The 21,735-nt window shown below is 36.7% G+C and overlaps 1 protein-coding gene across 1 annotated transcript in view; it reads right to left on the bottom strand.

The window, feature by feature from the left end:
- The window catches only part of ELP4 (elongator acetyltransferase complex subunit 4), a 142,365-nt gene that overhangs the window by 116,180 nt on the left and 4,450 nt on the right, over positions 1–21,735 (bottom strand). The window contains exons 2-3 of the mRNA XM_058025972.1: positions 19,624–19,659; positions 9,558–9,679 (exon numbers count right to left, since the gene is read on the bottom strand). Coding sequence (XP_057881955.1) covers positions 9,558–9,679; positions 19,624–19,659 — 158 coding nt within the window. The remainder of the gene's footprint in view (positions 1–9,557; positions 9,680–19,623; positions 19,660–21,735) is intronic.

Below are 21,735 nucleotides of genomic sequence, written 5' to 3' on the forward strand. Positions count from 1 at the left end.
TAAAGAATGTTTGCCTCCAGATTTACATCCTAATTTTATCACTGTGGATAAAGCAACCAGCTTCAGATAGCCTCAACTCCATTTTCACCAAGATGGATGAGAAAAGAGAGGCAGAACATGCAGGAGCTGTTTGAAGGTATGTCTGTGTTCACTAGAAGCCAACATGCCTTCACCAGCCTGCCTGAAGACTCAAGAAAATACCTAGATGGTCACAGTTTTTTCTTAGGATGTACTGATTCATGTATCTCAGGCCTCAATTTAAAATTTTAGTTAGTTTACTACTTCTAGAATAGTCTTCCTTTAGTTTAACTTAGGGACAGAACCCATAAAGTTCACAAAGTTCTAGTTAAAAAGTTTTTTTAAAATTTTATTTCTTTACATGTTCAATAAAATGAAAAAAGTTATAAAAAAGGAAAATATTTTACAAGTTTTATTCTAATTCATATTACTCTTTGTTATTAATAATTTTTTCTTTGTACCCTTTTAAAATTGTAAACCTACTTGACCTTTCTCCTAATCCTACCTCACAACAAAAAGTAAGTAAACTAATAATTAATCAACACTAAACCCACCACACTTCTTGATATAATTAGCCAAAAAAATCTCAAATTAACAAACCCAAACAAATACAATGGGCAATACTGAAAACACTGAATGATCCACAAATCTCTTTTTTTCTTCATATCTGCTTTTATTCTTCACAAATAACTAGAATTGGAACGAAAGGCTTTCCCCTTTTCTAACTCTGGTAATTAAATGCAATTCTTTCTCTCAAGAAAGGAACTGTTTCCAAAGCTGACCATGCCTGAGTGACACAGAGCACCTCAGTGTGAGAGTTGGCAGCCCAGCTCTCATTATACAGATATATCCTCAAAAATACATCTGTCATCACACACACACATATCCTCAAAATTATATCTGTCATTAGCCTCAAAAATAAAGGCTCAATGTAGCCTCAAAAATAAAGGCTCAATGGCTGGATCTGTACTTCACAACTCCTCAGCACCATGGAAGGCTTCATTCCTGTCCAAGAATGACATAATTTAGGATTTAATAGATTTATGTTCTTCCAATCAAAAGCAGAATTTTAGAAGAAGGCAGTATTAGCAAAATAGGTCAGATTTATTTACAAAATTTCAGGCAGAATCTGGAAATCAAAGTGGTGTTTAAACAATGGACCAAGAAAAGGAGAGTTGGGCTATCAGCCCATAATGTCTTTAATCTATTTTTTGCTGAAAAATAGCTTCCACAACACAGAGCCTTGAAAAGCTTTGGGACTGAAAATTTTATATCATCAGTGTGTCTGTCAACTTCTGAGAACTGTTACATTCTCCCAGGCTAAAAAAAGACAAATCTTTCATAAGGTACATAAAATAAAAAACAAAGCATGTAGCAGTGCATTAGTTAAAATAAAAATAAAAAACCCCCAAAAACATACAGCATTTCTTGGGGTCAACTAAAATACAAATCTTTGCTATGCAGCACGAACACACAGAAAGGCAGACCAGTGCTAAAGTTATTAAGGGCAGCTAGGCTGGAGAGAAGGAAGCTTGTTGCGGTTTTGAAATGAAAAAATAAATTTTGGGAGGAAAATAGTTTTCTGGTGCGGTCACAGTAAACGACAAAGCAATTAAAATAATTTTGTTTCCTGCCAACCAAGCTATGAAGGTTTTACTGCAAAGAGGGGGTAATTTGTTTCAGTAATAAAGCTTTTATCTTTGCAATAAACTGCTGGAGGAGCTGTACCTGCTGCAGTCCTGCTCCTTCTGGCTTTGCTGCCCCAGCACTGAGCCTGCCTTGCTTTGGCAGATGCACGAAGCAAAATCAGATTCTAACAGTTTGACCCCTCTCACTTCTTGTGTTCTCTGGGGGATAATAAAATCCAAGATACAATCCCACAGCAGTTAATGAAGCTTAACCTCACACCCTCTTAATTACCAATGCATTACACCAACTATAGGCATCATACTCCTCTCTAAGGTATTTTACAATTCTAAAGAAGTACTACTGTGCTATTATTCAGCAACATAATCCAAGCTGTATGTGAAATCCCTCTTATAAAAAATCCTTTGATCCTTATGGGTTTCAATAACTGTATAACTCAAAGTACTTAAGAATTTAAAACATTATGTATTTATGTACCTATAAAAATATTTTCCACGCTGATTTATGCAACTATTTTGAAGTGCAGTTATTATCACAAGTATGATAAAAACACAAAATAAAACAATACTAAAGGGATAATGCTAAAATAAAAATACTAAAGATACTAAAATTCACATGAATTTAAGGCTCTTTTTCATCATGTTAATTTTTAGCATTTAAAGGACACCAGATGGTAAGTCAGGAAGGGTAAATATTTTCTTTTCAACAATGCATTATATAAATGTCAGTTTAAAGGGCCCTACTCCCAAAAGGAGGGGAGGATTCTATTTTGATTGTAAATACTTGTGAATACAAGGTGCACTGGTAAAGAATATAAATGAATGGATGCCAATTTTTCTTCTTTCAGCAGCCCTTATACAATAACTTATTTCCATCTCCAGGTAAGGATGAGTTACAGAGATTTCCCCTTGACATTCAGGAAGACCTAACATGTGCCAGCCCAGGGTAAACAAGAATTGTGTGAAGAGAAACAGGAAGAGATATTCCTCTGTTTTAGGAAATAAGAAGAGCCTATGTAGTCTATTTCTAAGCCATGAGAATACAGTCTATACTCCACATACACACAAGTAAACCCCACACTTAAGTCACAGAACTCCTTTGCTGTAACTCCCTTGCACTGTGGCTGCATTTCACAACACTTAAACACAAGAATGCCTATCAGACAATCAGATGAAATTTTCTAAAAATTCCATATTTTTCTGAATCAATTCATGAATGCTTAAGTATGTGACAGATAAATATAGCAGAGAATGAGGAAGTAAAATTGTGTGAAGGAAATGAGTGGCCTTGTCCCAAACTCTCTAAACCCTGCTGCATGCACAATGCTCAACTCTGAGCCTACACAGAGCTAACGATAACAGCATTATTCCTGAAAACCTTCAGAGATGACCACTGGAAGCAACAGCTCATTAACTACAAAGTTACCAGCTAGATTTGTTAAACAGATATTTGTGGACATTGAAGCCCAAACATTTAGATTTTATCACTTTTATGATACATCTTTGTCATGGTTTGATGCTGGCACAATGCCCCCACGAAAATATATTCTCCCTAGTGTCTGCTGTGAGGCATGACCAGAAAGAGAGCAAAGAAAAGAAGTTTTATTAACCTACAACTATATGTAAAAAGTAAAACAGACATAACTCAGAATCAAAACCTTCCAAAGCATTCCTCTTCCTCCCCCCCAACTTCCACCACCACATGAAACAGAACCTTCGATTCTTAATCCAGTTACCACCACTCAGAAAATCAACTCTCATTTAAAGGCCAAGCGCCACAATTGAGACAGCCACAACCCACAGTGTCCCCAGATTTCCAGAAGGCTTCAGCCCGTGCAGAGTAACACCTCACTTCTTCAGGAGGCTGCAAGCTCTGCTTTTATTAGTCCTTCAGCCCAGCCTTTTATGCCCTGCTTTTGATGCCCTGCACCTGTGTGCCCTCTGTGTGATTGCTCAGCACCCCTGGGCACTCCATGGCTCCTCACCTTCAACAGCATTCACCTGTCCTGCACAGCTGGAGACAATTTGGGATGAGGCTGAGCCCCACTCCCAATCACCACAAACTCTGTGCCCACAGTTTCCATCCCAAGAACTCCTGAGCAATAAAACCTGGCCCAGAGGGGATGAAGTGACTCGGTTTCCATGCAGGATTACACAAACTACAGGAGGACAGAACCGCTCTATCCACTCCAGTCCTTCAGACCTTGAGATCCTGGCTCCAGGAAAGGGAATTCCAGGGGAATCTTGCCATTGATGCCCTGTTGATGCCCTGCCCCTGTGTGCCCTCTGTGTGATTGCTCAGCACCCCTGGGCACCCCATGGCTGTTACTTTTAATATCATTCACCTGTTTTTCACAGCTGGAGCCAACTAGGGATCAGCCACAGCCCCACTCCAATCACCACAAACTCTGTATCTGCAAGTGAGATGGGTGTTTCAAAAACCTCTAAGTTCAGAACTTAAGTTCTGAGGTTCTTAAGTTCTGAACAGTAAGATGATGAAAGAAAGTTTCCTTGATGAATAGACTGGCAAATAAGAAATCAAAAATTTGAGCCAAACATTCATTTTCTCTGGTTCTAGAAAAACTTTTTATTGGATTGATCAAACCTTTTCACAAAGATGAAGCTTTATGCTTTAGAGTTTCCAGAGAAGGTACTGCTTTAAAAATTTAATTCTTTTTAAACACAAGAATTTTTTTTTCAAGTGTATCTTTCACACCTCTACAAGTTCTATGTCAAGATTATAACACAGTTCATAATGGAGAAAGTTGTACATTACAACATAATGAAAAATATTTGCATTTTAACAATGAAAAATGTAAAACAGATTCACCCAACATGCAAGTGAGAAAAGCAAACAGATAAGCGAAGGCTACACAAAACAGAAATTAAATTTTTCAACTCATCTGCCAGGCTTAGCCTCAACCCTCATCTTTGTGTTACCACAAAACTTTAGGCAGTAGGAAAGTTCCTTTCTGCTCTAACTATAATTTGATTTCAGTGTATTAAGTGACACCATTTAGCAGCATGCAGCAGCTGAATCACTGCAGCAAGTTCCTGCAATTTTGAAAATATATTTAAAAAAAGACTAGGAATGCAGCCCTATTTGCACATATATTTTTACCTTTTGAGGTATTATGCTTTAATTTGTGAGCATCTGAAACTGAAAAAACACCTCTAGCATTGATACATAGCCTCACTCCCAATACCAGACAGCAAAGAGCAAATAATTAGAATTACTCTCTGAAAACAGACAGCCCTGGCCACCAGCCTGATAATTCCTTCCAGGTTTGCATTTTTCCTTTTGACAAAACAATGCTTTGGGAACATATCCATGAGGTAAAAATATAAGCATCATGGTTGAATGTACTTTGCTGAAGTGAAAAAAGTCCATGTACAGCTATGTTTACTTTCAAGGCATTGTTTGCACACACCATAATACCATAATACAGCAGCCCTGTGGTTTATATGGCTGTTGTTTTTAAAGTAATAGTAATAATAATAATAACAACAACAAAATGGAAATAATAAAAGTTCATTCTGCTAGGTTCTTCCTGCATTCACTTTTCCAGCAGGAAAAGAGTAAATTAGCACCTTCTGTTCTTCAGGCCTGCCCTGTTTGTTGAAGGCAGAACTTTTTTATTCTTATCCAAATTACATACTTAAACAGATATAAAATTAAAATATATTTAAAAAGTATATAAAAATATAAAATGAAATTTTTTAATTTTAACTTTTGCTTTAGATATCTTTTCAGCTTAGGAACTTTCAAAAATAGTGCTCCTGGAGGGGATCCTTTTGTGTTTTCCCTATTGTTTTTTTCCTCAATAGCCATTACAGCTGCCCACACACCCCTCTCAGCTTCACCACCAGGAGAAACTGCATCTTCCCCTTCCACTGTGAGACCCTTCATCCTCTCCTCTTGGAAGAGAACCTGCAAAAGGCAATCTCAGCTGACTGCGGAAGTATCCTGCAATAAAATTCCCACTTGAAAACAGACATTCCATTGAAAGGCAACGATCAAAGTTTTCCAGAAGAGATGAGCAGACAGTTGTAGAAAGCAGTTCTGGAGCTCCCACTCTTCCGCCTCAGGCTTGCAGGTACCACGTGGAAAGGTCACTGATCCAGCACTGGCCAGGGTGCCACAGGTTAAATGTAGTGCTCCAGGGGATGCTGGTTTGTCTTCCAGAACAATAATGAGCTCTAAGTCTTCCTTACAAGACAGATCATAAAATCAAGAAGGTTTTGTGTCAGAAGGGACCTCAAAGATCTCATTCCAACTGCCCTGCCATGGACAGGGACACCTTCCACCAGCAGCTTCCTCAGAGCCCCGTCCAGGCTGGCCTTGGACATTTCCAGGGATGGGGCAGCCACCAGGTCCTGGGCAACCTGTGCCAGGGCCTCAGCACCTTCACAGAGAAGAATTTCTTCCCAATATCCAATTTATTTCCCATTGCTCTGTCACTACACTGCCCTTGTGGAAAGTCCCTCTCCAGCTCTCTCCTAACTGGAAAGCTGCTGGAAGGTTCCCCAGAGCCTTCTGCTCTCCAGGCTGAACAAGCCCAATTCTCAGCCTGTCCTCACCGGAGAGGTGCTCCAGCCCCCTGAGCCCCTCATGGCCTCCCCTGCACTCAGTGCAGCAGCTCTGGGCCCTGTGACTGCTGGAGAGCCCAGGGCTGGATGCAGAGCTCCTCTGGGATCCCCAGAGCAGAGCAGAGCAGGGGGGCAGGATCCCCTCCCTGCCCTGCTGGGCACATTTGGCTCTCTGGGCTGTCACTGCTCACTGCCAGGTCCTGCTGAGCTTCCAACACCCCCATCCCTTCTCCTCAGGGCTGCTCTGCATCCATCCATCCATCCATCCATCCATCCATCCATCCATCCATCCATCCATCCATCCATCCATCCATCCTCAGCCCAGGCTGTGTTTGTGCTGGGATTGCCCCAGCCCAGGTGCAGGACCTTGCACTGTCAGGTCCTGCTGAACTCCATGAGGTTCTCCTGAGCCTCTCCAGGCTGTCAGTGTCCCTCTGGATGGATCCCTGCACACACTGAGCGTGCTGTTGGCAGCTTGGTGTCCTCCATCCAACTTTGCACAGGCTCCACAGCAAAAGCAATTTAACAGAGCAATCTTTATTGTCAAGGTAAGCTATAAATAACCCATCTTTTCTCATGAAAACTTGTGAAAATCAGTTCTACCCCCCAACTTAAATAAAATAATCATGAATAAGGGTAAAGAAATTATTTTACAGGCAGTTTAGGCAGTTATAGAATTTTAATGCCAAACCTGAAGTAATGTTACTATTAAATAAATTTTCCATTTACCAATGCAAGCAGTTTTATTTTATGATCAGTCACAGAAGTTACCATATAATTTCTTACATTATATACGTTCTCAGTGCTTATGGCCTTAGAGTAAAAAGTTGCCTTTTTTTTGAAGACTGTATGAACAGAAATGCTCTCCAATGTTTAAAATACTTTCTAAAAAGCAGCATGTATATAGTTCTGTAGGTTTTACCAGAGGTGTATAATTTTTCAGCATTACATCTTAATGCCAGTTTCCTGAAGGAGCTTTGACTACAAAAGGCATGAATATATTTTCAAAGGATGATGGATAAATTGGTGGGTGGTAATATAATATATCTTAGGCAGCTGATCAGGGCTTTTTATCCTCTGCCTGTCTTTTAGTTATACACAATTTCAAGATAATTATGGTCTATAAGAATGTCTTTTCCCCTTCCTACTACCAGCAATATAATATATAAGCAAGACAATCTTGGTTATAGGTTCAAGAAACTTCCAATCACATCACAAAATTGGAATAGGGCAATTATGGCATTTCAGCAGAGAGCTGAACATGCAAACAGACTGACCACACCATATGGACACTTAATATGGACACAGTATGGACAGTTAATGAACTGCCTTTATGAATTACACCAGCTAATTAGATACTGGCTGTGGAATGTATTGAATCCATACTTGAATTTTACAAAGTAAAACCCAAGCCTAAGGTGTAATTCAGGTTGATTTCTACCATGTCTGTGTTACCTTTCCAGTAAAGAATACAGTCCTATCAGGTACTGAAAATAAATTAATTACTAATCTCATTAATTGAAGTGCAATGGTCAGATAGGCTTTATTAAAATCCCAACACTATGAAGTCATCCAAATCCCAAGCAGCTCATTTTTCTGACAGGAGAGATCTTGAAGCACCTGAAGGTGAGGGTTACTTCACTGACACAGGACAAATCAGAGAAATTAACTCTGCTGTGCCTTGTCTGCTAAACAAAGTTAGTGTTGAACAGCCAAGGTGAGAGTAAACAGCACAGACAAGAATATTTGCTGGATACACAAGGGCACAAAGGGAGGCAGAAATCAAAACAAGATGATGCTCATACAGCGATATTGTCCCTGGATTTATAGGCTCCTATGGCAGCACCACCATGGAGTCACAACAGATGAATGAATGCAGCATTCCTGCCTAGAGCCTGCCCTGGAAATTAAGAAGGAAAATGATTCCATATCAGACAACAGAGCTGGGTAAGGCACAGCAAACTGACAGACTCAAAGTAGTACAAGGTGTACGGCAGATGTATGTAACAGAGTCTGCTGGTTATCACATAAAAGAACCAGAAAAACCTTGACAGGGTAAGAAAAACTGAATCAAAGATGAATGAAAGAAAAATAGAATGTGCCTTAGCTACTCCATTTCAAGAAAATTTAATGCAATGCAATAAAAATACTAATTTGAATAATTAAATCTCAATGAGAAAAACAACTGCAACAATTGTGTTGTATCATTAGGGAGTCAATACTTGATTATCAGTTATTTAAAACCACTTAATTAAAAAAATATAGCACATTCTTATGCAATTTGTACTTGAAAATCAAATTTTAACTTGTTTGTTTAACCTTTATTCTAAACCACAAGTGAGAAAAAATTTCACCCTTAAATGAACCTTCTTCAGGTTTAGGAGCACTAAAAAACTCATTTTTCACAAGCACAATAATTTAGTTTCATTAAGAATATACTTTTTCATGAATACTGAGGATAATGTTCAAGAGGTAAGGCATAAAATTTACCATCCCTAGGTAGGAAAACAGAAGAGTAATCATTTTGTCCAGAAATAGTCTCTGAAGACACTTAAGGAAATAGCCAGATTTCACTTGATGCAGAAGTAATCAGGAAATTATATGTTACTTCTGATATTAGGAAAACGCAGCCTTAGAAAGACATAAAATATTTAATGAAATTTTGCAGGATTATCCTCACACTTAAGCATTTTTTGCACTGTTGCTCAGGCTTTTTCCCTTATGCAATTTTCTCATGACAGAAACTATCAGTGTTTGATTGGGAGTCCACTGAAGTCTGGAGGGATCCTTTCTGTGTGACCTGATCCAAAGCTGACCATGTTCCCTAGCACAAAAAAGAGTCAGAATGAAATGTAAGTGTAAAGGAAATTGTAAAGATGTTCAATGATGCTTCTATTTTCTACAGGAAACTACAATAAATATCCACACAAACTGTTTCTACAGCAAAATACTGGAGGCAGCTTAACTACTCTTTCTCCCGGGCAGGGGGAAACTGTAAGCAGTTGGGTTTATTGAAAGCATCCCACTAAGCCAGTGGAATAAAGAAATAAAATAAAGAATAAACAGGTTCCAAGCCTGATTTGGCCTTGGGAGGATCTTACTCCACTGTCCATGGATGGGAGGTAGAGACCTGAATTTAATTCCCAAATCTGGCTAGTGTAAATACTCCTGTACTTCCCCACACATTCTTATGAATCACCAAGATTAATTCATTTGTTGCTACACAATATGTACACTTTAAAATGCATTTAATTCATCAAGAAATTACAGCTTTACTTAGCAAAAGCAATGAGTCTTATTTACCTTCAAAATGTTGTCAGGATGCTCTTTGGCAGAAGCAACAAACAGGTCATGTCCACAGACAATTCCCTCTGCGAGAAAATACTTGAACAACAAATTGGAGTAAAGGCCATATTTATCCTCCTCTGTGAAAACAAGAATGGTTGGATTTTCTTTTGTTAGATAAATTGCCCACCTGTAGGTTCACAACACTGTAAAAGGCCTCTTTGGGTCTATCTCCTGGAGTATAGAATTTACAACAGAGTTCAAAGGTAATATAGAACTCCAAAACTTTTAAAATAATGCTTGATAAGACTGTATTTCAAATTTTTCAAGCCAGAGGAATAGTCCTCAATCAGGCATTTGATTCTAAGATATGGATGGGACACAGCCTCCCTACATGGCTTCCCATTAGTATCAACTAAGATGGCTGAATTTATGGATTAATGGCAAGGGGCTCCTTAATTTAGGAAAACTATGTTAACATTTATATTCCTAGTGCTTAAAACCTGCTTAAAATATTTGTAACCTGCTGCTTTTCAAAATTCAGCCATATTTGGCATGCTAAGCCTATACAGAGGTAACATTCAGAATAGAGACATTGTTATGTCAGCATTTATTCCAAAGTTGTGAAAATTACAAAAACCAAATGGATGTACTGAAGAAACCAAACAATTAGCAATGCTTTTTTTGAAACCTAACCAATGCAAATTCAGAACAAATTCAAAATTCAAAAGACTCATGAATTTGCAGTTTAAGCAGTGAGACAATGCTTGTTAGCAGACACTGTGAATACTGGCCTGCTGAAATGAAAACACAAACTGACTCCAGAGAGAGCAGCATTTCCTTCAGCTTCCCTGGTGCAAGTTATGTGTCAGAAATTAGCAGAATTAGGAAGTCTTAATGAACTCATACAATTAAAACTCAGCATAACTTCAAGCTGTGGGAAGTGGATGTGTGCACAACAACTGAAATCTGAACCATCTCTGATTTTTTTGTTCTTTATTTGTAGGAAGTACAAACAATAGCACTGTTAATGCACTTTATGGTTTTTGGGAAAAAAGTGAATGGGCTACATTAGGTTTCACTTTTTCATCTCTTAATCTGGCAGCTGAAAGACAACACACAGTGATGCTAAGGCAGAAAAACACAGAGATTTTTCTTTATACAGAATGAAAAAAACTCAATTTATTATTTGTGTGACTTGGAAAATATTCCCTAACTACACATATGAAACAGTAAAATTAAAAATAAACAAACAGTAACAAAGAGAGAAAATGAAAAAGGCATTCATATCCAACTTGTAAAAAACAGTAAAGAGGAAAATAAAAATACTCTAACTTTGACATGTACCGAAATCAAATGAATCAATGGAGTGAAGGAGAAAAGGAAAGGAGGAAAGGGCATATCCATGAAGGAAAAGGAAAACCAATAGCAATGGGGAAACCTAGGAAACAAATCACAGGGAAGTGTTCTTGCACTGCTGCACTCCTAATATCTTGCACATGCACTGCTCAGTTCCCAGATTAACAAGAAATTCAAACCACAACTGCTCAAAACCACTGGACAAAAACCCAGTTCTCCAAGATATATTCCCCAACCTCCATGGGATATGAGGCAACATACAATTTATTTCCTGAAGTTTATTTTAAACTTCACTGTTAAATTCAGTATTTGGGATAGCAGAGTCACTAGAAGTTAGTCTAAAGCAGTAGCTCAAAACGGAGAAAAATGCTTCATAATCCAAGCACTAAGACAGGAAATGACATAAATCTGGATATCCAAACAAGCCAAAGGGAATACAATAATTACAACACTCTTACTACTAGTACTAGCCACTCTGCAGTTTGTTGTAGTGTCTTAGGATTTTAAGAACTTAAATTGCATTAACAGAACTTACCTTTGATACTGCTGACCTGCTTAGGAGGCCATATTAGCCTTAAATGTACTTGCAATAACACATTGACTTTTTTTTTTACTTTTAATTAGGGCCTTATGATAAATATGAACAGTTCTGAATCATAAAAAGCATAGGACTGACAAAACCTTACTGGTGACAGCACTGGGTTCCTTGTCAAAAGTTCATCAGGACGGATTTCCAAACTGCAATTTACTTGAGAATTTGGAGCTTTTAACTAAATATAAGATCCAGTTTATTCTTTCATCCTTATAAAGCCATTATTAATGTTACTGAAGAACTGCCTTCCTAACTCAGGGATAAGACTGGGGATGTAGAGCCAGCTATGAGACTGAGGTGGGCACAAGGCTCAATCAGGTAAAACTGAAACACTCCCACTGCAGAAACAAAAGGCAGAACTGACACTACCTAAGTTTTGAGGAAGTATTATGGTCGTATTTTGTAAATAGTCTTTGTAGCCTGCTTAAATCTTAAACTGTTTCAAGAGGGAAATAAAACCCCATTGCTGTATAAGTGTCCCTTGTAACTGGAGTCCAGACCACTGATAGCTCCTGCCCCCTCAAACATTGGCTCTCTCTGGTTATTCTTACTGCTTTATCCTCAGTAATATATTATTCACACTGTATTGATTTCCATGTGCTAATCTCCAACTATGAAGCTCTCAATTTAAGAAGCAAAGACCTCCAGAAATCAAAGTGGCAGCATGAGCTCTACATTTTTTGTTTTAAATTGTCTGAGGTACCTGAAAGAAGCCACCCAGGCTCCCCTGTAATCACATCACTGTGGCAGATGTCACTGGAGGGAGACAATTTTGTTAGATCTCCCTCCCTTTGAACAAGAGAGGAAAAGAACACTCATCAGGCACTCTGGAAGGATCCTCAGCTGCAACATTTACATCATCCTTGCTGAATGAAAAATCTTGGCTTCTCAATTTTTAACCACAGGTTAAAGTTCACCTTCTTCACCATCTGAGGCACAGAAACACTGAGTTGATATGTATTTAACTGACATTTAATGGAAAAGAAGAAAATGTCTCATTTAGTCCAAGTGTTTTAAGGCTTGAGTCTGTGTGTAGAACTATACAGACAGTCTTTCTGGATTATCATTTTTGATAATAATTATTCCTTAGAAAGTAAAAAATGTACTCAATTTCTTGTGCCAAACATAACAGAGAAACTTTATAAACCATGGATAAATACAAGAAATCATATGATCTGTTGGTGATCATTTAACTAAGGTAAGAAGAAAAATGGCTGTAATAGTTAAAAAGAATTTTTCTCAAATTTTATTTGAAATGCTGAAATGTTAAAACATATTGTAGAAATAAAGCCATGAAGAACTAATATATAAACATTTTAAGTGACTTATTGAGATTCTAATTAATTTTGTTGATTCGTTGATTTATTTGTAATTTAACAGGGCTAGAGAAGTTCTTACACTGCCATACTCTTCCAAAACCTATTTTCCAAAACAACAAGGAATGTTCAAGTTAGCAAATTAAAAACACATTCAGTGTAAGGACACATCATTTTAACATAAGCCCTTCCCTTCTTCTTCAATTTTCATAAGAGTAAACTTGCAGTAAAAAAATAAATTAAGAATTGGAAAGTGATCTAAATATAAACCACCTCATAGCTTCCTACAGTACTCAGAGGATTAGATATGTCTCAGAAAGCCTTTACAAACAGTCTATCTGGAATTGTTAAAGTCAATGCATCTGTAAGAATCCCTCAGTTCTTCAATTTGTCAGCTAGAGGATGCTTTTTATTGATTCATTTCTAGGTCACTAAACTTTTGTGGTATTCAAAAGATCTAAAGTGCATCCATATGGGGCTTTTCTGATAGCATCCATTGTACCCTGCCTTCAATAGTTACATTCAAAACCAAAGGAGCACAGCTTTCTTCTTGTAAATAAACAAACAAATCACTTAGCACAGGTACTTCAGCGGCTCACTGATCTCTTCCATAGAATCCCAGAATGAAACACTTTCCTGAGAATGCCTGAAGTTAGCACTTGAATGACTAGGACAAATTTTCAACTGTTACCTTTATCTTTCCAAACTCCTCCACAACCACAAGAACCACCTTCACTCAGGACAAGCAGGACCAACACTTCAGATTGTTTTAGTCGATACCGAGGACAAGCCTGGCCCGAGAGAGCTGGTCCTTCATTGCGAGCTTCACTTCCAGCTACCAAGGCACAGGAACAAATCAGGCTCCTGCAGCTGCAGCCTTTTCTGGGTGCAGTCCCCACCAGTCACACACAGCACTGAGCAGCTTTCTGCCATTCTTTTGGAACAAAGAGTGTTCTCCAGCTAAGCAGCAGGTGAGTAACTAGTGAAGCATGAAACTACACAAGGAAAAGAGATTATTTACCTAGAAGTTACGCATATTGTCTCTAGGACAAAAGCTCCTCTGATCCTGCAATAAGGACATAAATAAAATAGTCTGTTGTGACTATCCATGGGTCTCTTTCCACATGAGTGTGCTTTCCTGGCTGGAACAATCATGGAGAAAGAGCAGGATTGTCACTACAAGCACAGGGAATTCCATATAATATAATATAATATATATATTATATATATATTATATATATATATATATATATAAAATATATAATACATAATATATATATAATTCCATATCATATATATTATATTATATATAATATAAAAGATATAGTATATAATATATATAATTCCATATAATATATTTATTATATATATTATTATATATATAACATATAATATATATAATATATATAATTCCATTGATCATATAACCCTATAGCTGAGCACTAAGGATAAAGAGCAATTCCTGTTTAGGGGTTTTTTCAGCACTGCACTGCATAGGCTACTGTGGAGTCTTTGCTTCTTTTTTTAGGGTTGGCATTAAATTAAATTCTTTTGGGACTCAGATATTCCTTATTTTTCATTTATATTACAGTCTTAACAATTAATTAATTTAATTATTAAATTAAATTAATAATAAATTAATTATTAAATTAAATTAATTAAATTATTAATTAGTTTTCATTTATATTACAGTCTTCTATTACAGAACTGTGAGTTCTACAGTAGTTCACTCAAATAAACTAAAAATGGAGCTGTATTTCTCTCTACAAAGCCTTTTAAGGATAAACTGTCCAGTTAGGAAATTACACCTAAACTATTTTTACTTTTAACCCAGTAACTAACTACTCATCTGCAATGTGGACTTTTTTATCTAATTACACAATATTACCCAAACCCATGGAGAAGAAGGTGAAGAAAGACCAGCCTCCACCCTAAAACTTCTATCTTGTTTTACATATATTACTATATTCTAAAACTTATAACTCTTAAGTTTTCTACTAGGCAATATTACACACTTCTATTTAAACTACACACTTATAATCTCAGTTTTATCATTCAGTTTTGGAAGACTTTTCTACAGCCTCAGGTCAATGCAGTGCTCTCTTGGGGCTCAGTGCCTGTGAGCACACAAAGTCTGAAATTCTCAGTAACCAGGGTTCCAGCAGGCTACCAAACACATAAGGGACATTTCTCCACACTTGTCTGTAGCTACTACTCAAAGAAATTCATGGGTTGCAGAATTAGGTCTAGAATCTTAAGGCTTTTATGTAGGGCACAGAAAAAAAAAAAAGAGAGAAGATATGTGTGAGGCACTGTAAAAATAGAATTTATTTTAAAATTAACAAATTTAATTATAGAATTATTGATATGTAACCATGTGACCTTAAGGAAAAACTCCCTCTGCACAGAGGCTCCAAGAGAGGGATGCAGAATAAGCACCACTAGAACTGGAAGAGGAGTAAAAAGTCAGGAACAAAACCCACCATAAGGTAACAAACATCATATCTATAAATACTGTATTTATAACCTGACTTTCAAACATCACTACATTAAGCAGCATGAAGGTCTTTGAAAAACTCCAGTGGTCATTTGTAGTAGAATTGTTCAAAATGATGAGAGCTGTAACAAGAAAAAGCCTGCAACAATGTAATGTACAGATGGCTTATTTTTTTTCTCTCTACAAAGTCTAGACAGGTTGCCCTAAAGCTGCCAAAAGCCTGTCATAGCCTATCAGTATTGATAATTTTTTATCAGATAGATGCTTCTACACTGTGGTCCTGTGACCTAAGGTGTGTCTTTCTCCAGCTATGAAATATGTCTCTAAATTGCTGCAGGTTATAAAATGAGATTATTTTAATAATCTCAAATTCCATTTAAAGATACTTTTCTAATGTCCACGTTTACTAAGCTTGAGGGGATATACTTTGTGTCACTTGCATTTAATTAGCACATGCCAAACCAGAGTTGTCAAACACATAAGTTACAATATTTGGCATTTAGCCATACTTCAGGAAGGTGAATTCTGCTAACTGGTATTTTGTAGGATTATATTTAGCAAATCACTGTTTTGTACCTCTCTTGAGATTATCTTTTTCAGCTTTAAAAAGATGATAAATTCAGTTATATTGGCAAGTGAAGAGAGCTCTTACCACTCAGGTTAAATTGCATGCCTAACAAAAATAAAAGTAGCTAATTAAAGCAGCTGAAACTGCTCCAAGGCTTAGAATGTACAAGTATAGACCTGTATTGCACCAGACAACTTTAACTTTTAATAACTGACCTCAGCTACCAACAAAACCCCTCCTACTGATAATCTTTAAAACATTTAGCTGTCAGTGACCTTGTCAAAACTGGGGCTTTTAAAGGTGAGCAAGAATAGGTTCTTACAGGGTGCCCAGGACGCCTCTAGTGAGGGTGCTGCAGCTCACTAGGCACAAGGTGTTATATAAAAAAAGCTTACCTTTAAAAACAAAGTAACAATTTAAAATGGTTTTAAAAATTATTTTTTAATTATAATAATTATTATATAGTAATATATTCAATATATAAAATATATTCATCATATATAATATATTCATATAATATATTCATATAATATATTTTCATATACCATATTATATTAATATAACATATTAATATAATATAATATAATATAACAATATGTATTATATATAATATAAATATAGAATTATGTTATATCAGATATATTATATTATATTATATTATATTATATTATATTATATTATATTATATTATATTATATTATATTATATTATATTATATTATATTATATTATATTATATTATATTATATTATATTATATTATATTATATTATATATTAATTTTCAAACAAAATATCCTCCTGCAAACTCTTCCTGGGCTGGTAATCACACATGCAACAGGCTGAAGTACACTGGAGTGGAGAAGGGAAGGAGTGTGCTTGTTTTGCTTGGTTTTGAGAAGGGGGACTGTCCTGGGAAGCTGATCTTCTGCAGCTGGTTCAGATAAAACCACAAATGTGGTCTCACCTCCATCCTGAACAAACTGCTTTGATGGGATTCCACACCAGAATGCTTCTTGGAAACCCACTACTGTAAGGGTTTTCTTAAAAATACAATAACAGTTAAAATCCTAATTCTTGTTAGATGAACAAACCTCAGGAAGTCTCAAGCTGCTCTGGTAGGTAGGATCTTCCTTGAGAATACCATGTGCTTCAACTCTCTAATTTTCATATAATTAAAACACTGTCAAAAGAATATACTATAGAATTAAGCTCAACTGAAAATCACAATGCTCTTTATTATGAGTTGAGTTCAAAAACTTGCACACTTCTATTTCAAACAATATTTTACAGTCTTATCAAGTAACCTGTGCCATTACTACATCTTCAGAACACAACAGTTCAAATAAATATTTTAATACCCTGAATCTACTATTATTTGGTTAAATTAACCAAGATAATGAGTCAAATAATGAAGATGAGCATTTAATTTGCAAAGGGAGCTAAGCTAAAAGTAATTCAATTTATTCTCACCTTAGAGAATGCTGAAGGAAGGGGAAGAATTTAACCTTTCTGTAACACTTGGAGTACAACACAGAAAGATCTTCCTAGGAGGTTTATCACTGACAGCTTCAATCCTGATAATATTAAGCTTGCCTAGACTAATCTCATGACAGAATTTCTTGGTGTGCTGACAGGATATCCTAACAATGCCATTCCAGTGTTACCTGCACCAACTTTAAAAATCAAATCTCCAAATTTTTAGACTAATGAGTCATGATACAGTTCCTGCTTCAAGACTTTTTGTATATAATTATATGTTTCAAAATAACATATGGTAAGGCTCATTTGGGAAAAAAAGTCATTTTCAAATCTAAAAGAGACATTCTCAAGCTAAGTTTCAGGTCAGATCACAAATACACAACCAACACAGGGGATAAGCAAATTCAAACCTACAACTGAGTATGGCCAGATATGCACTCAGAGGGACCAAAGTTCAGGCAAAAATCTTTTCAGGAAAAATCTTCCATTGAGCCATCAGCATCCACATGAATGTTTTTCACATCCACAACACCCTGTGGTGAAATATTGCACCACTTCTTCCATTTAATGACAATTTTCCTGCTATTGGATTCACTGGATGCCACCCAGCCCCTGTCTGCTGCAAGGGGCAGTGAATATTGTAATGGGAAGACAAAATGAATCCAGCCTCACAATCTCTGATCTATGTAAAACAGAATAGGTTCTAATTTCTATTTTCTTCTTCCTTTACCACAACAAGATTGCAGCTCTTCTCAAGCTGAAATGTTGGAATTAGGTAATGTCAGTTATTTCTTTTGGCAAGCAACTTTTCAAATTACCTAATCTGCACCACACCATACACTAATTTATATACTTGATGTAAAAATCAACATTTTCTAAGACTCAATGGCACATCAATAACTGTCTCTAACCGATAAAATGCAGAAATAAATGCTAGCATTGAAATAACAAGCCACAGTGGGAGCAATCACCTTCCTCAATGGCAAACAGAAAATTTTATTCAGTCTCTAGTGCAGGTTACATGAGCCCTACCCCAACAGAAACTAACATGCTGTAATTCCAACAGTGGCTAAAAGAGATTTCAAATAAGTTTTCCCCAGATCTCACTGTTTGGATCTTTAGTGCTAAGACCAATTTTTGAGTTGTAAAATTCAAAATACATAACCAAAATTCTAGATACAAATTCAGTTTCCCAAGCAATGACTGTCTTCCACAGGAAAAGTAAACACAAACAAAATACCCAGACCACAATGTTTTCAGCCCTTTAAGAAAAATGGATGAAAATTACTGATTAAATCTGTTTCAAGGCTGAAAAGCCACAGTCTGAAGAACTTCTATTGGTGTCTATCACTAGAGACAAGCAGGCTCTTAAAACGCTCTACAGGCACAACTTTGAAAGCACCCAAATCACCCAGGCATGTGCCAGTCTGCTTTGTCCCAAGGCAAGGCAGAAATCCAGTCCAGTTCTCAATTATGAGATTCAAGTGGAGATTAACACAAGAATTCTTCATTTTCTGCTGTTTTTGTGTCAACTCAGTCAAACAGAAAGGAAAGCTGGACTCCTCAGCTGCAGTGGAGATGGTCCCAGAGAGCTGCACTGTGGTCTGGGAAGGGAATTCTGGTGTAAGCTATTTAATAATCTCAGTGTGCCTCAAGCACACCCTGATAGAAAGCAGCCTTCCATCACCTTGCTCTCAGCTGATTCTGGCAGCCAAAATTGCCAGAATTGCATTGCATGTCTTCCTCAAATTTAAATAAAACCTTTGTGATGATACACAGTTTGAATCTAACAGCAGTTTACAAAATCTTAACTAATGTGCGCACACTGCTGCTAAGTCCTGAAATGTGCTAAATGCCCTGTTTTCACACAGATTTCTGGGGTGTTCTTTGTGGGTGCTCAAGCCTGTCTAAAATTAAGATTTTGATTCACCTCCAGTAATTCTTGAGACAGACAACAGTCCATTCTGAAGGCTACCCAGAGTGAAGCCTTCAAAATGTTGATTTTTACACAAAGTATATAAATTAGTGTATGGTGTGGTACAGATTAAGTAATTTGAAAAGTTGCTTGCCAGAAGAAATAACTGACATTACCTGCAGTAATTCTTGAGACAAACAGTCCTTTCTGAAGGCTACACAAAATGAAGGAACCTGAGTGTTATATTTTCCTAAAGTCTGACTTCAGTAACAGTGAAAAGAGAGGCTGTTTAATGAATACATTCAAGAGTGAAAAGCTTCAGAATATGGCTTTAAGAATCTATATATTCCATACTAACCAATAAGAAGAAGGGTTCCAACAGCTACGCCTCCACCTGGAAACAAAACAAAAAGAAGAATAAAGTAAGACTACACTTTAATGCTATGTTAGAGAACAATTAACTTTTCTTAGTTTATAAGTCAAAGAAAGGTGATAACGGGGAATTTAAAAATATAAAAGTGAACAACATTTTAATTACCTTTGCAATACTTACTACAATTCTCTATTATGAAATAATTATACATTACATGTAATTACATACTGCACATTACAATTACTTTCACAATATACTGTACTATCATCATTGTGGTAAAAAGATCCTGCAGAGCTCTGTGCAACCACGCTCAAGTACTACAGTGGTGATGTATGCTCTGAGCCAGCAGATTTTTACTGGGATAACTCATGGGAGTAAACAGTCTCCAAATAAAATTAAATTAATATTAACCACTATCAAGTGATTCCACTATAGTGGAATACCACTATCAAGTGATATTCCTTTGTATCAAGAAGGATGTAAGCTAAGTGACCAACTAAGATTTTAGTAGACTTTAGCAAATTTCCACCCAAGCCTTTGAGGCAAAATCCTGGCTCCACTGCTTTTTATCTTACTGACATGGCAGCAAGACTTTCACCCACTGAAACCTGGACTGAGAGATCATAAATGTCACAGCACACACTCTGAAAAAACATACACTACTGAAGAGATGAAAGCTTTTTATAGTAGGTCTTGGACATAACTCCATGAATTCCTTTATAAGGACAGTGAAAGAACAACTCATTTTATTTTCGGGAACTCTTATTTTATTTTCTTATTTTATTTTTACACTAATTTGTAATCTGAATCCCAAGAATTACAACAGTGGAATAACCTGAAATCAGACTGTTTTGTTAAACAATTGTGGAAGGCTGTGACAGGAAAGCTAAAAATCCCTGGAAGTGTTCAGGCTGGCCACATGTAAGCAGCCTACTGAAGTGTTTTGCATGGAAGCTGCAGGATGTTGGCTGCAATTCTGTCCTGATTTAAAAGCAACTTAGGAGCAAACTAACTGATGAATCCCATCAGCACAGTATGCAAAGCTCCAGAAGTCAATTCTGGACTGCACAGATGAACTCCAGTTCATGAACAGGATCTTTCATTTTATAAATGAAAAATCTCCACTAGAAATTGATTCCAGTATGTGTTGGATCAACTTCTTAATCTTCAGCTTTGCTAGTGGGACTACAAATGCCTGCAGTGTCCATAATGTTGATATAATCAAAAGGAAGAAAAAAAGGAAATGGCTCTCCCAAAGGCCAAAAAGTGCTAATATTGCTGAATAATAGCACCTGAATTAAAACCAGAACAGGATCACTTTGCTATCATGCACCACAACTCGAGCAGTACTGGCACTGAAAGTGCTTAGTCAGCTGCTAATTTCATAGTTATAGAGAAGCAGATGTTTCAAGCTAAACTCCTGAGTCAAGATGTCCAAATACCTCAATATCTACAGCAAGCTGATCAGGTTATTAAGCATTTACTAGATATTAAATAAAAAACAAACAACAAACCAATTTTAACTGCTGTTTATCAGAAAGTTAGAATCACCCATGAAATCCCCAATGATTTTTGTTCCATTTATTTGTTCAGGAGATAAACGCAAATGAACCCAAAAGAGGGGAAAGCAAAAAAAATAAAACCAACCAAAAAAACCAAAGAAAAAAAGACCAAAAAAACCTCAAAATCTGAAATCATACTGATGTTTGACACAAAGCATGCTTCCAATAGTCACTGCATTTAATTGTTCAGGGGGCCAGAACACACAGGTTACTAACAACAGCTCTTTAAAATGAGCACATGCTCTATAAAGCTCATAGGAAAGAAAAGCTCCAAATGTTGAGATTTTACCAAATGACATAGAAAATATTATTAGAGCCATAAGTAAGGTAGTAGCTCATGGCAATAATGACTTTAAAACCTTGGTTAGAGAAAAGTTCACTTGTAGCCATGACAGTAGGGTCTCTTCTGCTTTTACACTGAATTTATTTGTCAACCAGTGCAGTCAAAATTCTCTCAAGCTGCACTTTCAGATCATCCATGGTACTGTTCTACAAGGCAGAGCTGTAACATATGTGCACATGCCCTGGTTGTTAA

This window comes from Melospiza georgiana, chromosome 6 (assembly GCF_028018845.1).
Source record: "Melospiza georgiana isolate bMelGeo1 chromosome 6, bMelGeo1.pri, whole genome shotgun sequence".
Classification (NCBI taxonomy): Eukaryota; Metazoa; Chordata; class Aves; order Passeriformes; family Passerellidae; genus Melospiza; species Melospiza georgiana.